The sequence below is a fragment of the Oryctolagus cuniculus genome, chromosome 5, assembly GCF_051225735.1.
Source record: "Oryctolagus cuniculus isolate XC-2025 breed Fujian yellow rabbit chromosome 5, ASM5122573v1, whole genome shotgun sequence".
In the NCBI taxonomy this organism is placed as follows: domain Eukaryota; kingdom Metazoa; phylum Chordata; class Mammalia; order Lagomorpha; family Leporidae; genus Oryctolagus; species Oryctolagus cuniculus.
In genome coordinates, this window is record NC_142871.1 from 132,097,571 (window position 1) to 132,116,555 (window position 18,985).

At 46.8% G+C, this 18,985-nt stretch overlaps 1 protein-coding gene across 3 annotated transcripts in view; it reads right to left on the bottom strand.

The window, feature by feature from the left end:
* The window catches only part of CMTR1 (cap methyltransferase 1), a 49,664-nt gene extending 40,063 nt beyond the window's left edge, over positions 1-9,601 (bottom strand). For all 3 annotated transcript variants that reach the window (XR_016234104.1, XM_089333258.1, XM_051854781.3), the window contains exons 1-2: positions 9,394-9,601; positions 7,106-7,240 (exon numbers count right to left, since the gene is read on the bottom strand). Coding sequence is in view for 2 of the 3 variants with exons in the window: in XM_089333258.1 (XP_089189384.1) it covers positions 7,106-7,235 (130 nt within the window). In the remaining variant the exon portion in view is untranslated. The remainder of the gene's footprint in view (positions 1-7,105; positions 7,241-9,393) is intronic.
* Positions 9,602-18,985: the final 9,384 nt, after the last annotated feature.

Below are 18,985 nucleotides of genomic sequence, written 5' to 3' on the forward strand. Positions count from 1 at the left end.
CTCTATCTGCTGGTCCACTCCCCAGATGGCCACAACGGCCAGGAGCCAGGAGCTTCTTCCAGGTCTCCCACGTGGGTGCAGGGTCCAGGGACTTGGGCTATCTTGTACTGCCTTCCCAGGACACAGCAGAGAGCTGGACCAGAAGAGGAGCAGCCGGGACCAGAACTGGCGCCCATATGGGATGCCAGCACTTCCAGTCAGGGCTTTAACTCGCTGTGCCACAGTGCCGGCCCCACAAATTTTTAATAAATAAAAAAAGAATGCTAAAATGATCACTCAGAACAAGTAAAAGTGAAAGAAGTGAAATCTGATTCACATTTTTATGTGAGAGTTTACACTGATCTTTTAAAAAATACTTTGACTTACAAACCTATAATTACCCGTTAATATTTAAAATAAATATAAAAAATCTGACTTAGCAAAGTGGCATAGTTCCTTTGAGGAAAAATTGTTGAGGAAAGATGCTGGGTCAAAACCCAGCTGCTGGCTGGCATCGCTCACTAGGTAAATCTTCCACCTACGGCACCAGCACCCAGGTTCTAGTCCCAGTTGGGGCGCCGGATTCTGTCCCAGTTGCTCCTCTTCCAGTCCAGCTCTCTGCTGTGGCCCAGGAAGGAGGTGGAGGATGGCCCAAGTCCTTGGGCCCTGCACCCGCATGGGAGACCGGGGAAGCACCTGGCTCCTGGCTTCGGATCAGCGCAGCGCATTGGCCATAGCAGCCATTTGGGGGGTGAACCAATGGAAGGAAGACCTTTCTCTGTCTCTGTCTCTAACTCCACCTATCAAAAAAAAAAAAAAAAAAAAAAAGCCCAGCTGCTTTCTCTTTCTCTAACTCTGCCTGTCAAAAAAAAATTTTAGAAAAAAAAGAAAAAAGAAAAAGAAAACCCAGCTGCTGTAACCAGGAGGTACTGAGGAAAGGTGCTGAAGCAGCTGTGTGAGACAATTCTTTACACACCCGAGGTGGTCACTCTTCAGGCATTCCTAACCTGAAGAGGACATCGTAATTCTGAAGTGTACATGCACTGTGTACATGCATTTCCCTTCTAGCACACAAACTTGCAGCACCAGGAGTCACCGAGCAGCACAGCACGCACCACACTGCCTTACCGCCAGTCAGCATTTGCTGTAAGCCGTCCCCACAGGACGAGGTCTCACAGAGAAGGAGCTGTGTGCACTCAACCTGGCAGCCCTGACACCTGGACTGAGGCTTTCCATTTATCAGAAACTAAACACTCATCATGGTGAATTTAGATATCTGTCGGCCCAGTGTCACCTCTCCTGAAGACGTACTTAGAATAGGGCTCCTCTTAACACCTCCTACAAGCAGTGCAACATGTTCAGACCTTACTAGTTTAAGCATGAGGATGGAATTCTCATATCCTAAAAGAGAACTGGGCCCTCCCTGGACCATGATTTAGCCCCTGAAGCCCCAATAGGTTAAAATAGGACATATGTCAGCATTTAGAAGGTTAATATTGTTTAAAAGAGCAGACAATTACTGTGATTCAGAAACTGCCCCATAAAAGGTCCATGCTATATACAGTAGGCTACTGTGCAAAATAAGAACACTCAGAGAACATAAAAATCTAACAGAAAACATAAAAACGCTTTAAAAAAAATAAAAAAGGAGGGGGCCTGGGAGATGGGAGAGAATCTTCCATCTGCTGGTTCTCTCCTGAAAAGTCCACAAAAAATTCACAGCAGCCAGGGCTGGACCAGGCTGATGCCAGGAGCCTGGAACTCCATCTGGTCTCCCACATTGGTGACAAGGACCCAAGTGCATACGTTACTACCTGCTGTGCCACTTCCCCACCCCGGGGCACACATTAGCAGGAAGCTGGACTCTGAAGTAGAGCCAGGACTCAAACGCAAGCAGTCTGTTATGGCATGTGAGCACCCCAGGTGGAACCTCAACTACTATGTCAAATGTTTGCCCCGAAATATGCATCTTTAAAAGATACAACATTTTTGCAAAAGAACAAACAGCAGGTGAATATGTGAAATATTTCTATAAATAAAAATAAAATGTTAATTTATAAAATAAAACATCAGAATAAAATACTGCCTCCTGATCAGCTGGCAAGGAGGAATTATGACTGTGCAGCCCCTGTGTGGGAAGCACGGAATCTGCCCCTTCTCTTGTGGTGGTTGTCCAATTCTCCTAATAAGCAGTGGATATTCGTACATAGACCAGTGCAGCATACATCAGAGTGCCAGAGAGTGCCACTCAGAAGGAAAGACCCAGAACATTAACAATGAGTAACCATGGAAACTGAGAGGTGAGGTGATATTTATTTTCCATTTTGCACTTTTCTGTGCTTTCTGCATTTGTGAGAAACAAGAATATATTAGGTTTTTTTTTTTTTTTAAAGTAAAAATAAAGCCATGAATAAATAAATTGCCATTCCAAGCCTTGGGAAGAGGTTGGTTCCTTTCTATAGAAATCTTCTGAGAGCAGATCTGAGGGGAAAAGGCTCTGGGTGGCTCAAGACTACCTGCGCTTGGCCCTTCGCCTGTCGTCTCCATGTGGAGGAGAGCACCCTTGCACTCAAAAACAGCACTCCCAACGGTGCAGAAAGAGGCAGTGCCAGGAACCTGGCAGGTCCCCAGGTACAGCCCTATCACTCCTTCTGGGCAGCCCCCAGGTCCAGGGTCCTGACTGATCAGAAGCTGCAAAGTTAAATTATTCCCTTCACCAGCTACCTGGACATTACAGTTTTACAAGGCTAACAAATCCAGTATTCTGCTCAAAGAACAAGGTGCCTTGCTCCAGCGCTGGGGAGCTGCTGGGCATTTGCCTGCAGACCCAAAAATGAGCGCTGCAGCAGATGAATACCATTCCTGGGCACGCAGGGTTCCTGCCCGCTGCAGCTCGCAGGGAGGTAGCTTTTGTTTCCTTTTGTCTCCACCACACCTTTGGGCATTTGGATAGGGAGAACCAAATGTGGTGGAAGGCTCACTAGGCAAATCGGTGGTGCAAAACTCCAACCCCATACTCTGGCACAAAGACCCGTCCTCTCTGTCCTGCCAAGGTGTAACCTACTGTACACTGTCCTTTCCAGCTTCTCAGAGTGAGCATGATGGGAGCTACAATGTTAGCCTGCTAGACAGATAAGCAAATAAGCCTTACTTATCTCTTTCATTCATGTGGTATGTGAAACCAGTTCTTAGTTTGATGTTATTTAGGACCAAGTTCTGCAGATCAGTCCTGCTATCTGCAGACTGCCACAGTCTCCACTTAACTTTTACTCCTGGTCATTGGGGCCACTCTTTTCAAATAACTGCCATGGCTGCAGCAGAAACTAAAGAGGAGGTTTAGCTTCCTAAGACTGATAAGAATGTAGCAAACATTGAACAGGCAATTTTGTAATGAGGATATAAATTACCAGGAGTAATAAGGTCGGTCTATTAAAATCATTAGTTTCATTAAGAACTTGCCAAAGCTAGGTGGCATTCCCATTTACCTCCCTGGGAGTACCCCTTCTGAAACACACCACCGAGCCCAAAGCATTATTTAGGATTGTCACTTACAATTGCTTCTCTACATGACAGAAATCATTATTAAGGCGTTTTAAAGAAGAAAGGTTCATTTACAGAGGAACCAGAGGTTTCCCAGAGTTGGCAAAATTTTTCACATCATGATGTAGCAGTAGGGCAAACCACAAAGATTAAAAATGACAGAGACAACACACAAGGAGGGACAGCTCCAGCTGCTAATGGCCAAGGTGAGCAGCACATAGAGGAGAATAAATTATGGATTTTAATAAACATCACCTCTTGCCTAACAATGGCTATGGAATACTCTTATTCTTGCTTAAAGACTCAATTTCCCCTTCATGCTAGACAAATGGTAACTCGTTAAAGCAATTTAAACAGATACCGATAAAGGAAGTTTTTGATTAAGGTCATGAATCTGGGCTGACAGGAAAGCAATGGTGTTTCAGGGCAAATAGCCTGTTTAGGAAAGAATTAAACCTGGTGGAGGGGAAGGCGCTTAGAGTGTGGTGCTGGAGAAGCAGGAATCCAACTAGGTGCACAGCTAACGGGAGAAAGAAATCCTGCTGGGGCCTAGACTGCAGTTTAGCTTTAAGAACAGGCCAACAAGGTGTCCTGTCTGCCTCTCCTTACTTCAAAAGGGTGTTGATTTGATAGCAAATAGGCAAAGGCTTTACACCTGAAAATGCCTTCAAACACATTTTCTTCTAATCTATTAGAAAGGTAGAGTTAGAGAAATCCTTCATCTACTAGTTCACTCCCCAAATGGCTGCAATGGCCAGAGCTAGGCAGATCTGAAGCCAGGAGCCAGGAGCCAGGAGCTTCTTCCAGGTCTTCCATGCAGGTACAGGGGCCCAAGCACTTGGGCCATCTTCCACTGCTTTCCCAGGCCATAGCAGAGAGCTGGATAGGAAGAGGAGCAGCCGGGACTCAAACCGGCGCCCATACAGGATGTTGACGCCACGGTTGACGCCACGGGCAGTGGCTTCACCCACTGCACCATAGCACCAGCTCCTAAATGCCTCTTAACAATACTAAGAACACAATGCAACATTGTTCATGACAACATCCTTTCCCTTCTTAAGTCAAAAGGCAGTCTCTGACCACCTTGTGAATAATGTAAACTAAACAAACTTATCAAATAGTAACATTAGTGAGTCATTGCACTGATCTAGCAGAGGAAGAAAACACAGGGCCCCAGCAGACAGAAATAGTAACTCTGGCTTTTGTTTTTCTCACTGCCCTTCCATCATAATGGAACAGCATGTCCAGGTGGAACTGGTTGGAGCAAACAGAAACACCGTGCTTTGAAACAAGTATCTGGATAGAACAGCTGCATTTACATATGAGGCACATGAAGTCCTGGCAAGACACCAGAGCCAGGTGCCAGGTCTCAGGAATGTGAGGTGATATAAACACTAAGTACTTAACAGAATGTTAGTACTCTGCAGACCACAGGAAGGATGGGCAAAAGGAAAAAGGTGAAGCGTTTTAAGCTTCTTGGAGGATCCTATAGTTGCCTTGTAACAGCTCACTCAGGGAATGTTTACTGAGCATTACTCCCTGCAGGCCTGGGTAGAGGCGAGCATTGTGAAGAGTGTAGCTGAGGAAGACAACTACCTCTAGCCCTCAGCTGTCCTGGCAATGTGGAGCTGCTGCTTCCTAAAATAAGATACCATGGGGTGATGGAGCAAAGCTGGTTTGCCTCTGCCTCTGCCTCATTTTCTGCAAATGAAAGAGACTGGCCTATTGCCAGACACATACAAGGGCCTGGCCACCTCTGGACTTCCATTCTGTGCACACAACAGCAGTGATCAGCCCTGACTGAGTCAAATGGTGCTACTTCTAGAAAAGGTTAAAGCTATTTCATAAAATTAGGGGGCTTGTGTGTAAGAACAGGAAGGGAAAAATCTCAATTCACAGTCACATTTTTAAAAGCTTGAAATTTAAACTAGACTGGTTTCCCTGAAAGATCCTCAACTACTATGCACTTAGCTTCCTTTACCTGAGAGTCCTCCTCTCCTTCCTGGAGGTATATGTCCCCAAGAGGCCCCCAGAACTAGACATCTTCACCACCCGAGCACCACTGATTCCCCAGGCATGCTCCCCCCTTTCCCGTGGAGGCCACCTCTCCCCGTGCCCCAGAGCCCTACCTGAAGAGCCTCTGCCTCCCCCAAGCTGTTCAAATCCCAGGTGCGAAGATCCCCTTCCCTCAGCAGTCCGAGAACTACTGCAGCCAGTACGCTCTTACCTCCCGAGGTCCACTCTCACCCAGCCTGGAATCCAAGACGACTTTAAAGGCGGGCGAACCTCCACACACAGGTTTATGAGTCTCTCCTCTAGCCTGGCCCACAGCCGCACCAAATGCTCCATTAGCTGCACCACCTGTCAAGCTTCTCTCTGAACCAGTTTCTTAGTAACAGCTGATGAGTAACTGCCCTTCAGTTAGCCTGTCATTGTGCACAAACTGTATTTCCTACCACCCTCAAAGGATGCTTCACACCCTTTCAGTCACCAATCTGTTACCTAATTTCATTCCAGTTTACCAACAATCCAACAGAAGATCCCCAATCCAAGCATGCTGGTGTACTGGGTTAGATACAATGCCCCATCCCCCACCCCCAAATCTTGTCCATCCAGAACTTGTACTGAATGTAGCCTTATTTGGAAACAAGGTCTTTGCTGATGTTATCAAATCAAGATGAGGTAATACTCCATGGGGCGGGGGGAGGGGGAGCCCTAATCCAATGGCAGATATTCTTAAAGAGGGAAATCGGAACACACACACAGGGAAAGCAGAGGCAGAAACCGGAGTTGTGCTGCCACAGCCAAGGTACACCAGGACAGTGGCAACTACCAAAAGCTAGAAGTAAAGAAAGTCTTCCCAAGAGCCTTTGGAGGGGGTATGGACCTGCTCACAACCCAATTTTAGACTTCAAGCCCCATAACAGAGTGAATACATTTCTGTTGCTTTAAGCAACCCAGTTTGTGTTCATTTGTTACAGCAGCCTTAGGATACTGATACAGCTGGCAAGTCAAGGTAAATGCAAACAGAGCTACTTCTTGGCACTGGAGGCAAACTCCTAGACACTTCACATTTCTCAGAGAGCATCTGTGGAAACTGTGAATGTCCACAACCTTTAAAAAGTGCTACTTTCAGCCAGATCAGTGAAATCTTTGGGCTTAATATAAACAGTAAACACAGCAACACTCCAATACAGTTGGTGAGAAAGCAACATGCAAAAACCTGAGGAGGACTGGACCAGACAGGCGCAGTGGCAGGCCCCTCCTGCATCAGAGAGTCCTAGGGTCGCTCACAGCTATTAAGGGCACACGAGCAGCCCATCACGCTCCAACTGGTGTAAGGCAGCAGAAGGGTGCCACCTACTGAAGTACCTGCTACGGAACCCAGGGACTTCTAGAAAAATCCCAATTTTTATTTCAACAAGTCTCCCGCTTGTGGCAGAAGGGAAGATCTAGGGCCGACATCTCTCCAGAGAATCTGCCCAGCTGTCCCCAAGGGCCAGCGGACTGTGTTATGCTCAGCTCAAGCACCCGGGATGCAAACCTCCAGATCCTTGGCAGCCTCACACCACACAGGCAAGCATACCTTTCACTGCGTGATTGACAGAGGGAGGATCATCGTCGGACGTGGAGCTGAGGTTCAGGCCAAGCTCTGCAACTCTTTTTTTCTGTTTCTTGATGGGGGCAGTGCGTTCTGGGTCAGTTCTCCTCTTCATTGTGACTGTAACCATAAATCCAGAGGGTCAGCTGCCCTCGGGTGAGTCCCATGGGACCAGAGCACGGTTCCCAAAGCATAAATCATCAGTGGGATGAATCGGGCAGCTCGGAACATCTTCCAGCACGAGCATTTCAACAGCATCCTCCTCAGATGACAGGCAGGGAGGGTGCCAGCAAAGCCGGGCTTCAGTGATAGGTGGTAGTTTTACTTGAAAATGCAATGTTCTCAGACCTGGAGCCCCACAGCCCACTGGTGTCAGGTATCAAAAGGCCATGCATCAACATCATAGGCCACACAGGGGAAAAAAAGACCTCGGGTATTTGTTATTCAATACTTTTGATGCACTATTGGCTGTGCATGACAGACAATGTACACTGGAAATGAGTTCTGAAGCCAGTAAGTATCAACCAATATCTCCATGGTGAAAGGATCATCTAGAATGAGCAATCCATCACCATCATTTTACCAAGACAATTAAGAGATTACGTAATATTAAATACTGGGTTTTGGCTTCATGATGTTTGGAAATATGAAAGAACAACGGGGAAAGTTTTTATCCAGAGTAAAAGGTGGAAGCAATGGTTGGTTAGGACTGAAGAAAAAGAACAGTAGACAAGTTACTACAACTGATGATAGCTGGATCATTGGCCTGAGATACAAAAAAAAAAGTAACTTAAGTTCAGCAACCCACCTCCACAAAAAAAAAAAAAAAAAAAAAGTAGGTAGCCTGACACCATCATCCAAGCCCAGGGGTACGTAAGCATGAGAAGGAAAAAAAAAAGAAAGAAAGAAAAAGAAAAAGAAAGAAGAAGAAATGGACTAAAGTGATTATAAGACCCTGAAATCTTAAGGAGTAATTAAGTTAATGAACAAGCAAGAGAAGTAGTAAATGCAGCACAGCTTACACACCACTGAATGGCTGTAGAGAGCTCAGAAAAGAGAACGGACTCAAAACAGGAGTAAAGGGGCCAGTACCGTGGCATAGTGGGAAAAGCCACTGCCTGCAGTGCCAACATCCCATATGGGCGCCGGTTTGAGTCCCAGCTGCTCCACTTCCAGTCCATCTTTCTGCCATGGCCTGGGGAGTGAACCAGCGGATAGAAGACCTTTCTCTCTGCCTCTGCCTTTCAAATAATAAATCTTAAAAATAAATAAATAAATAAATAAAAGGAGTAATAAGAGTAGGTGACCAGCTGTGCTGCGAAACTCGGGGCTGGGAAGCATGTTCAGGGGCACATGAGTGGCCTTATGTCATGACCACAGCAGCCACAGCAAGAAAGTGTCACTGACCCCCTAACTTCACGAAACCCTGGATCCCACGTTCCCCTTCTCTCACCTCCTTCTCTGGGAGGCAGCCCCTAACTGCCACAGGCAGAGGCTACCGGGGAGGCAGGATGAACGGGAGACACTGAGCAATCAGACTTCTATCCCCCGTGAAAGGTTCTCGAGGTGAGCCATGGGAAAACCCATCACTGAGCCTACTTCTAACCACTGCAAACTCAAAAGCACCGGTCTGAGTTGTAGGGAGAGATCAGAAACACGGGACACTCAATGCGTGTTGTGTTGGGATCGGTGGGTGCAAGAAAATAGTTGTGTGAAAGTCAGGAGATGCTGATGCTCCTCCCCCAAACATATCACTTTAGACTGGGGCCTTCTAAATGACCGAATCCCACCGTCTCCGTTTGCACGGGAGACTGAGGCCCGAGAGAAGGCGGCCCCGCAGCTACCCAGTGCCCAAGTGAACTACACGTGCCAGAGTGTGTTCTGATGGGGAGCTTCCAAACGGAAGGCGGGAGGCATGGTTCTACCTGCTGCTTCCCCCACGTAAGGGGCTCAAATCCCCTCTGCAGTCTGCCCTCCGTGGGCCTCGGTTTCGCATGCCGCCCTCTCTCCGTAGAGGTAAGACCTGAGCTCCCACCTCCCCGGGCTAGTCTTCTCATTGGAAGACGGCGCAGGGTGTGTGAATGTGTGCACACAGATGTCAGCGGTAGCTCCAGGAAACGGGCGTAGGCAGGGGGTAGGAGGGGGAGAGAGAAGCCGCCAGAAGGCGCGGAGAGTCACGACTGCGGGTGGGGGCCGAGGCGGCGGTGGAGAGAAGGATGCCGAGCCCGCGCGCCCGCCCGCTCGCTCCCCCCGGGCCGCGCGTCGGCACTCACGCTCAGGGGACAGGGCGAGCTGCCAGGGAGCGGAGACGGGGGTCAGGCCCACGCTGTCGCCACCACCGCTGCCGCCGCCGGGCCTGGCCCTGCCGCTGCCAGAGCCTCTGCCGCCTCCCTCACTTTCGTTTCCCCACAAGCCAGCCTAGGTCCGCCGGTCGCGCCGTCGCGCTCAGGTCCCGCCCTGCGGGCCGCGCAGCCTAATGACGTCACGGAACAGCCGGCCCCGCCTCCACCAGGCCGCGTCCTGGCCCTGGGAAAGGGCCGCTTAGGTTCCGGCCCGCCCCGCCCACCAGCCCGGGGAGGTACAGGGCGCCTGCGCAGAAGAGCCGCCTGCCACAGGATGCAAAAGTCGCGGAACTTAAGTGGCCAGCGTAGAGGACACCCTCCACAGGCGACGGACAGTCCCAGCTCCCTCCAGGTTTTCAGACCAGCGTGGCCAGAAGTCTGTTGGATATCCTCAGTCCCTACAAGCCCCGCAAATTCAGAATTCGCCGTATGTCCTCGTGCTTAGGGAACTACCGCCCATCTTCTTGGCCCAGCTAGAGACCTAAGGGGGCCTCCCTCTCATTCTCAGAGCCTCCACTACGCTGAATTGAGTATGACTGTCTCTCAGAGGGGTCCATTCACCCTCTCTGCGTTACCACAACCCCTGCACCCATTCTCCTTCGGTAACGTTAGTCTAGGAAGCACCACACCAACCCGCCTGCCTCCAGTCGCCATCCCGCTACTGCATTCCCCACAAAACCACACTTACTCTTATTTCAACTTAAATCTCGTCCTGTCACAACCCATCGATGATTAAAACCACTCAGTGGCCTCCAAGACCCTCCAGTCTGGCCTCTTCCGCAGTTGTGACTTGCCCTGCTGTTTCCTGAGTTTTCCACATCCAGGTCTTTGTTTCTTTTCTCAAACCTGCCATGTCCCTTAGGGGCTCAAGCCCCCACCCCGCCTGGATGAGTGTTCTCATTTGCTGGACTCATGGCCTCGGTTCCCTGGGATCCTAGTGTAGTGTCCTTAAAGCTGCAAACCTTCAGGTCGGGACTGGCAGCCCCCATCTCCCGTAGCACTGCCTTCCCCTACCAAAGCGTGTACCGCAATGTGTGTAACGGCCTCTACACTCACCTGCCTCCCCTGCTCAGCCATACACTCTGTCCAGGAAAGGGTATGGCTGTCTGTGTGTGCTTAAATATATATATACATATACATATACATATACATATACATTTACATTTACATTTACATTTACATTTACATATACATATTTGGAAGGCAGAATGACAGAGAGAGGTCTTTCATCTGCTGTGGATCAACCCCTTAAAGACTACAAGCCACGGAAATTTACCAAAGAAGAAGCAGGTAACCTAAATAGCTGTGTGTCTGGGGCCGGTGCCATGGCACAGTAGGTTAATCCTCTGCCTGCGGTGCTGGCATCCCATATAGGCTCCGGTTCTAGTCTCGGCTTCTCCTCTTCCAATCTAGCTCTCTGCTATGGCCTGGAAAAGCAGTAGAAGATGGCCCAAGTGCCTGGGCCCCTACCACCCATGTGGGAGACCCTGATGAAACTCCTGGCTCCTGGCTTCGGATCAGCCTGACTCTGGTGATTGTGGTCATTTGGGGAGTGAACCAGCGGACGGAAGATCTCTCTCCATGTATCTCCCTGTCTATATATAACTCTGACTTTCAAATCAATCACTTAATCTTTTTAAAAAGATCAATTAATGCAATCTGTCATATCAATATATTTGAGAATCAAAACCCTATGATCATATTAACCCATGCAGAAAAAGCATTCGACAAAATTCAACCTCAATTCATGTTTAAAAGCTAGTAGTACATAATGTATACATGTATCAAGACATCAAACAGTATGCCATAGGTATTTATGGCTTTTATAGTCAATTAAAAATTAAAACTGGTAATAAAAGGGAACTTCTATCACCTGATAAAGGATAAAAGTCTATATTCATATCATATTTGTATCTCTTTCATATTTATATTTAATGGTGAAAGACAATGTTTGCCTACTAAAATTAGGAATAAAGCAAGATGAACACTCTGACACTCCTGTTCAAATCCTCCTGGAAGCCCACATCAGTGCAAAAAAGCAGAGGGAGAAAGGCACATAATTGGAAAGGAAAAGAGTCACACATGACATGACGTCTGCACAGAAAATCCCAAATACAAATTCATGAATTTTAAAAAGTTATTTTTAAAAGTTCCTAGAATTAATAAATGAGTTAAAAAAGTTTGCAAGATACAAAAAAAGGCCTTCCTTTTCTGTTGGTTCACCCTCCAATGGCCGCTGCGGCTGGCGCACCACACTGATCCGAAGCCAGGAGCCAGGTACTTATCCTGGTCTCCCATGGGGTGCAGGGCCCAAGTACTTGGGCCATCCTCCACTACACTCCCTGGCCACAGCAGAGAGCTGGCCTGGAAGAGGAGCAACCGGGACAGAATCCGGCGCCCCGACTGGGACTAGAACCCGGTGTGCCGGCGCCACAAGGCGGAGGATTAGCATGGTGAGCCGCGGCGCCAGCCTGGAAATTGAACTTTCAAAGACTAAATTTATAATAACTTAAAGAAAATGATGTATACTTAAAAAAAAAAAAAAAACTACAAGAGGCCAGAGCTGTGGTTCAGCAGGTTAAGCCACTATCTGCCATGTCAGCATCCCATGTGGAACCCAGTTAGAGTCCTGGCTGCTCCACTTCTGATCCAGCTCCCTGCTAATGTGCCTGGGAAAGCAGCAGAAGATGGCCCAAGTGCTTGGGCCCCTTGCACCCGCCTGGCCCAGACCCAGCCATTGCAGTTGTTTGGGAGTGAACCACGGACTGGAAGATCTCTCCCTCTCTTTGTCTATCCCTCTGTGTAACTCTGGCTTTCAAATAAACAAGTCTTTAGAGAAAAAAAAAAAAAAAAACTGCAAAGTGTTGCTAAAATCAACCAAAACAACCTATAGAGAGGCACATAGCTCAGTCATGGAATACAGAATTCAATACGGTTAAGATGACAATTATCTCTATATTATCTATTGATTTGGTGCGATTCCAATAAAAATCCCAGAAGGAATTTGTGCAGACACAAACACACTGAGTGTATTGTTTACCTGGGAGAGGCCTGTATTGTGATTCAGCAGGTTTAGCTGCCGTTTGCGATGTGGCGTCCCAGAACTGAGCACCTGTTCAAGTTCTGGCTGCCTGGCTTCTGATCCAGCTCCCTGCTAATGTGCTGGGAAGGCAGTGAATGATGGCCCAAGCACTTCGGCCCTTGCCACCCATGTGGGAGACCAGGATGGAGTTGCAGCTTCCTGTCTTTAGCCTGTCCCAGATCTTGCTGTTATGGCCATCTGGTGAGTGAACCAATGGATGGAAGACTCTCTTTCTCTCTCTCGCATTCTGCCTTTCAAATAAATGAATAAATCTTTTTAGGAAATAAAGTTTATGTGGGGAGACAAAGGAAGGTAGCCAGAACAATTTGAAAGAATATGGATGGGGACATGCCTAGCAGTTAAGATTCCTGCGTCCTGTATCAGAGTACCTATGCTCAATTTCCAGCTCCAGCTCCAGCCCCTGACTCCAGCTTCCTGCTCATGTACGTGCTGGGATGCAGCTGTGACAACTCACAACTCCTACCAATTATGTGGGAAACCTGGATTGAACTCCTGCCTGGCCCCTGGCCTTGTCACAGCCCTTATGAACATTTGGGGAGTGAAACTAGCAAAAGCTCTCTTTCTTTCAAATATATTTGAAAATTTTAATTAAGTTATTTATTCAAAAAAAGCAGGGAAACAGAAACAGACAGGCAGAAAGAGATCTCCCATCACTCCCCAAATGCCTGCAGCAGCTGGAACAGGGTCAGGCCAAAGCCATGAGCTGAGAATTCAACCAGGGTGTCCCATGTGGGTGGCAGGGACCCAAGTACTTGAGCAATCACCTGCTGCCTCCCAGGGTGTGTTTAGCAGGAAGCTGGAATCGGAAGCAGAGCCAAGACTCAAACCTAGGCACTCTGATATAGGATGTGGGTGTTTCAAGTTGGCTCATAACTGCTGTTCCAGAAATCTGCCCCCAAATAATTTTTTTAATTTAGAAAGAAAAAGAATTAGTCTGGAATGTTCATACTAGTTGCTTTTAAGGGTCCCTATAAAGCTACAGTAATCAAAGTGGTATCATACCAGTAGAGTAACAGATAAACAAGTAATGCAACTGAGCCCAAAATCCAGAAATAGTGCTGGAACAACTGAACATCCCTAGGCAAAAAAAAAAAAAAAAAAAAGCTACACTGAGCCCTATACAAAAATAGTAAAATTACAAAACTGTTAGAAGAAAACAAGAGATAATCTTCTTGACCTTGGGGTAGGCAAAGATTTCTTAAATATGACACCTAAATCATCCTTTGAAAAACAATGGTAGGGGCTGGCACTGTGGCATAGCTGGTAAATCTACTGCATGCAATGCCAGCATCCCATATGGGCTCTGGTTCGAGTCCCAGCTGCTCCACTTCTGATCCAGCTCTCTGCTATGGCCTGGGATAGCAGTAGAAGATGGCCCAAGTCCTTGGGCCCCTGCACCCATGTGGGAGACCTGGAAGAAGCTCCTGGCTCCTGGCTTCGGATCAGCTCAGCTCCAGCTGTTGCAGCCATCTGGGGAGTGAACCAACAGATGGAAGAAGACCTTTCTCTCTTTCTCTGCCTCTCTATAACTGCCTTTCAAATAAATAAATAAATCACTTTAAATAAATAAAAACAAATAAATAAAATCGCAGGTGGAGGATTAACCAAATGAGCCACGGCACCGGCCCCACCTGTAACTTACTTTCAAATGGTTCATAAAAACCCTATGTATGTGGCCAGTGCTGTGTCATGGTAGGTTAAGCCACTACTTTCATCAGTATCCCATATGGGCACCTGGTTCATGTACTGGCTGCTCCACTTCTGATCCAACCTGGGAGAGCAGCAGAGAACTTAATCTCTCTCTCTCTCCCTCTCCTTCTCCCTCTCCCTCTCCCTCTCCTTCTCCCTCTGTCTCCCTGCTTTAAATAAATAAAATAAATATTTTTTTAAAAACACTATGCATTCATACAGATAAATGAATGAGTACGTGCATGTCAAATGATAATGAAAAAAACCATGGGTGTATAAAGAGATGTATTTAGTGAGACAGAAAATAATACAAAGTAAATGTGGCAAGCTGTTAGCAATCGGGCAATGTAGGTCACAGGAATACATGGCAATCCCTTGTATTATTATTACAATTTTATCTAAGTCTGTGGGCAGGCATCTAGTGATAAAGGTGCTGGTTAGGACACCAGTGTCCCACATTGAGATAACTGGGTTTGACCTCTGTCTCTGGCTTCTGACCTTCAACTTCCTATTAACAAAGACCCTGGGTGGCTATGGTGATTGCTGCCACCCACCTGGGAGACCTGGATTGAGTTCCTGGGTCCTGGGTCCTGGGTCCTGGCTCCAGCCCTGGCCCAGTTATGGGCATTTGGAGAATGAACCAATTGATGGGAACTTTCTCTCCCCCTCCCTCTCTCCCTCTCTCCCTTTCTCCCTCTCTCCCTCTCTCTCTCTCCTTGTATCTCTCAACTAAAAATTTTAAAAAATACATGTTTATATGTCTGAAATCAAAAACAAGTAAGTTAAATCAACGGTTTCATTTTTTACTTATTTTGTATCTTTTCTGTAAAGCCAATTTAAAATGAAATGCCAAAGACAAGGACAGATGGTGGAAATCAAGTATCACTTTCATTACTGAATATTATGGGATGCTGAAGCCAGGGTGGGGTGTGTGTGTGTGTGTGTGTGTGTGTGTGTGAAAATTAATGTCAATTGCAGTGCCCCATGCGCCCAGCCTGAAAGGGCGCCTACATCAGATGTTTGTGGAGGGACATCTCTCAAGGCAGCCAGCTCCCTCTTTGTTTCCTGTACGCACGCGGCTGCCATCAAAGAGGAATTCTTATTTTGTGAGTCCCTTTTTTAAACTACACAGGCTGTGAACATTTTGGAGACGGTGAAAGGATTTTTTGCCAAGTAAACTTTGGAGTGAAAGCCTTCCTGCTCTGCACAGCTGGGGCCTCTGCCGTGCTGGGTAATACATCCAGTGTCGCTGCCTTAATGAGCAAGCGAACACTTCATAACAGCACCACTTTATTTATTTATTTATTTATTTATTTATTTATTTATTTATTTTTACACAGGCATGCACTGACAACAAAGATTCGCCTAACAATCCTGGAGAAGAGATTTTGCCAAATGCTATCAATGGCATCAACTTAATTAGAGGCAGATCTTTGAGTCAAACACACTTAAAATGTTTTCATCAGGATAGGAAAGCACAAACATGAACTGCGTCTCTGGGATGCCCAAGTTCACTGTGGGTGGGTTGAAGCACTCTTTCACACTAAGGGTAGAAGTCTTTTTTTTTTTTTTTTTTTTTTTACAGGCAGAGTGGACAGTGAGAGAGAGAGACAGAGAGAAAGGTCTTCCTTTGCCATCGGTTCACCCTCCAATGGCCACTGCGGCCAGCGCACCGCGCTGATCCGATGGCAGGAGCCAGGTACTTATCCTGGTCTCCCATGGGGTGCAGGGCCCAAGCACTTGGGCCATCCTCCACTGCACTCCCTGGCCACAGCAGAGAGCTGGACTGGAAGAGGGGCAACCAGGACAGAATCCGGCGCCCCGACCGACCGGGACTAGAACCGGGTGTGCCGGCGGGCGCCGCAAGGTGGAGGATTAGCCTAGTGAGCCGCGGCGCTGGCCAGGATAGAAGTCTTAATTTACTGAGATAAGGGCGGATTCGAAGCCAGGAGCCAGGAGCTTCTTCCGGGTCTCCCACACGGGTGTGGGGCCCAAGCGCTTAGGCCATCTTCCACTGCCTTCCAGGCCATTAGCAGAGAGCTAGATCAGAAGTGAAGCAGCTGGGACTCAAACCAGGGCCCAAATGGGATGCTGATGCCACAGCGCTGGTCCTGAAAATCCAATCTTGAGACAGTTTGAGGACAGGAATTTCATGGATGTGTCAGCTCACATGGCTGGCACCCAAAACCATGTTGAATGGGTTTAATCTTTCAATTTCATGTCATGAATTCAAGATTATGGATGTTATTGGAAAAATTAAAAACATTTTTAGCCAAGTGGTTGATAAGGAAGAAGCTGGAAGATGCAGACTTTTCTGAGATGGAGCTGTAATAGAAAATTCTCTGTTATTTTCTTTGAAAAGAGAAATCTATAAATTTCTGGAACACTTCAGAAGTCTTCCAAAAACAGTTTCTATCTTCATGGCTTCTAAGTTGAACCACAGATCTGCAATCCATTTCTTTCTCATCTACACAGAATCAAAGATGTTAAGATGTTGACCTAGCTGAAGAGGAATTCTTGATCTTAGGACCAAAAAAAAAAAAAAAATACAGTTGAAGTTGAACTCAAAGATCCTTGGAGAATTACTCTATTCCTTGAGGATTATTCTTGCCTTGATTAAAACAAAAACAAAACTCTGGAAGTTTTCATCGTCTTTGCAATGGTAGTTTTTTTGAATCTACAAATGTGGATTTTCAACACTTACGACCATTGAAACACAAAACTAGAAACTGAATGTCCAACAAAGCATGCATGTCAAAAATCATCTCACAACTTTGTTTTATTTAGGCTAAGTAATGGGCTTCTCATTGATAAGGAATTTTTATTTAGGTAAACTTTACATAAAGCAAAATTGTGGAGAGACGAGACATCGAGGGCTTTAACAGGAAGTAGTCTTTTTTTTAAAAAAAAAGATTTTATTTATTTATTTATTTATTTGAGAGGTAGAGTTACAGACAGTGAGAGGGTCAGAAAGGCTTCCATCTGCCGGTTCGCTCCCCAGATGGCCACAATGGCCAGAGATGTGCTGATCCAAAGTCGGGAACCAAGAGCTTCTTCCAGGTCTCTCATGCAGATGCAGGGGCCTAAGGACTTGGGCCAGTTTCCATTGCTTTTCCAGGCCACAGCTGAGAGCTGCATCAAAAGATGAGTAGCCAGGACTAGAACCAGAGCCCATATGGGATGCTGGCACTGTAGGTGGAGGATTAATCTACTGTGCCACAGCACCGGCCCCAGCAAGTAGTCTTTCATTATTATTTATGCCAGCATAAAGCCCGGGTGGAGTTTCATCCCAAAGCTTGAGCCGGTCTCGGCTCTTCTCTCCTGCTCTCTGCTCTCTCTTGGCTCCCCTCCTCCTCTCGTCTTTTCCTCTCTGTCTCTCTCTCTCTCTTATACTCCCCTTCTCTCCCTTTTTCCCTCTTCACCCCTTCCCTCCGGTCTGCTGGGTTTTCTACAATAAACCCTTTCCCTTAAAAAAAAAACTTGAGTTGGAATCAAAGAGGGGTCTTTCCTTACCTATGGTTTCAGCCTCTTTGTCTCCCTGATATGGCTACATGCATACATTTGATTGGATGTTCTAATGTTACAGCCACAGGAATTGATACAATACCGTGCATGGGTACTTAGTTACTGATGGTGTTTCCTCCCCCACACCATCTCTCAGTGCTAACAAGCAGATAATAACCCCACAGGCAAGCAGGTGACAACCACATTGCATTCCCAGGACAGGGCCCTCCCTTCTTCTCCTCTGACCTTGGGAAGGCCTCTACCACACTTCAATTGTATCAGTTAGAAACAAGTTTAATGAATAGACAAAGGCCTCTACTCAAAACCACAGATCTGAAGTGAACAGTTCCCTGAGTTTTTTTGTTTTGTTTTGTTTTTGTTGTTGCTGTTTTGGTTTGTTTTGTTTTGTTTTGACAGGCAGAGTGGACAGGGAGAGAGTCAGAGAGAAAGGTCTTCCTTTGCCGTTGGTTCACCCCCCCAAATGGCCACCACTGCCTTTTGTGTGGTAGTCAGAGCCCACCCTGGGGTGAGCATTCAGCACAGCCACTAAAACTGCTGTAGGGGACACCAGTACCCCACATCACAGTGCCAGCGTTTGAGTCTCTGCTCCACTTCTGCTTCCTGTTTCCTGCTAATGTACACCCTGGGAGGCAGCAGGCGATGGCTTAGGTAATTGGGTCCCTGTCACCCACTTGGGAGACCTTGATTGGGTTCTAGGCTCCCAGCTTCAGCCCCAGCCCACAGCTTTGGTTGTGGGCATTTGGAGAGTGAACCTGAGGATGGGAGATCTAACTATCTGTCTTCTCTCTCTCTCTCTCTCTCTGCCTTTCAAATAAAATAAATAAATAAACACATTTTTACCCTCACTCCCAAGTCCTAGCAACCACTCGTTTATTCTCTGTAGTTTTCTGTTTTCCAGAATGTGGATGGAATTGTATATTATGTAGCTATCAGAGCCTGGATTCTCCCACTCAGCATTTGAAATATGTTCATGTCATTACACATGTGGATAGTTTGTTCTTTTTATCACTCCCATACTATTCCACTGTATAGTCATACACAGTTCATTCATTCATTGTCCTGTGAAAAGATATCTGAGTTGTATCTGGATTTTGACAGCTACAAATAGACCTGCTACAAACATTCATGTATGGTTTTTCTGTGGACATAAGATTAATTTATCAGTGGTAAATAGCTCGTGAGACTGCTGATCATAAGGTAAGCAGA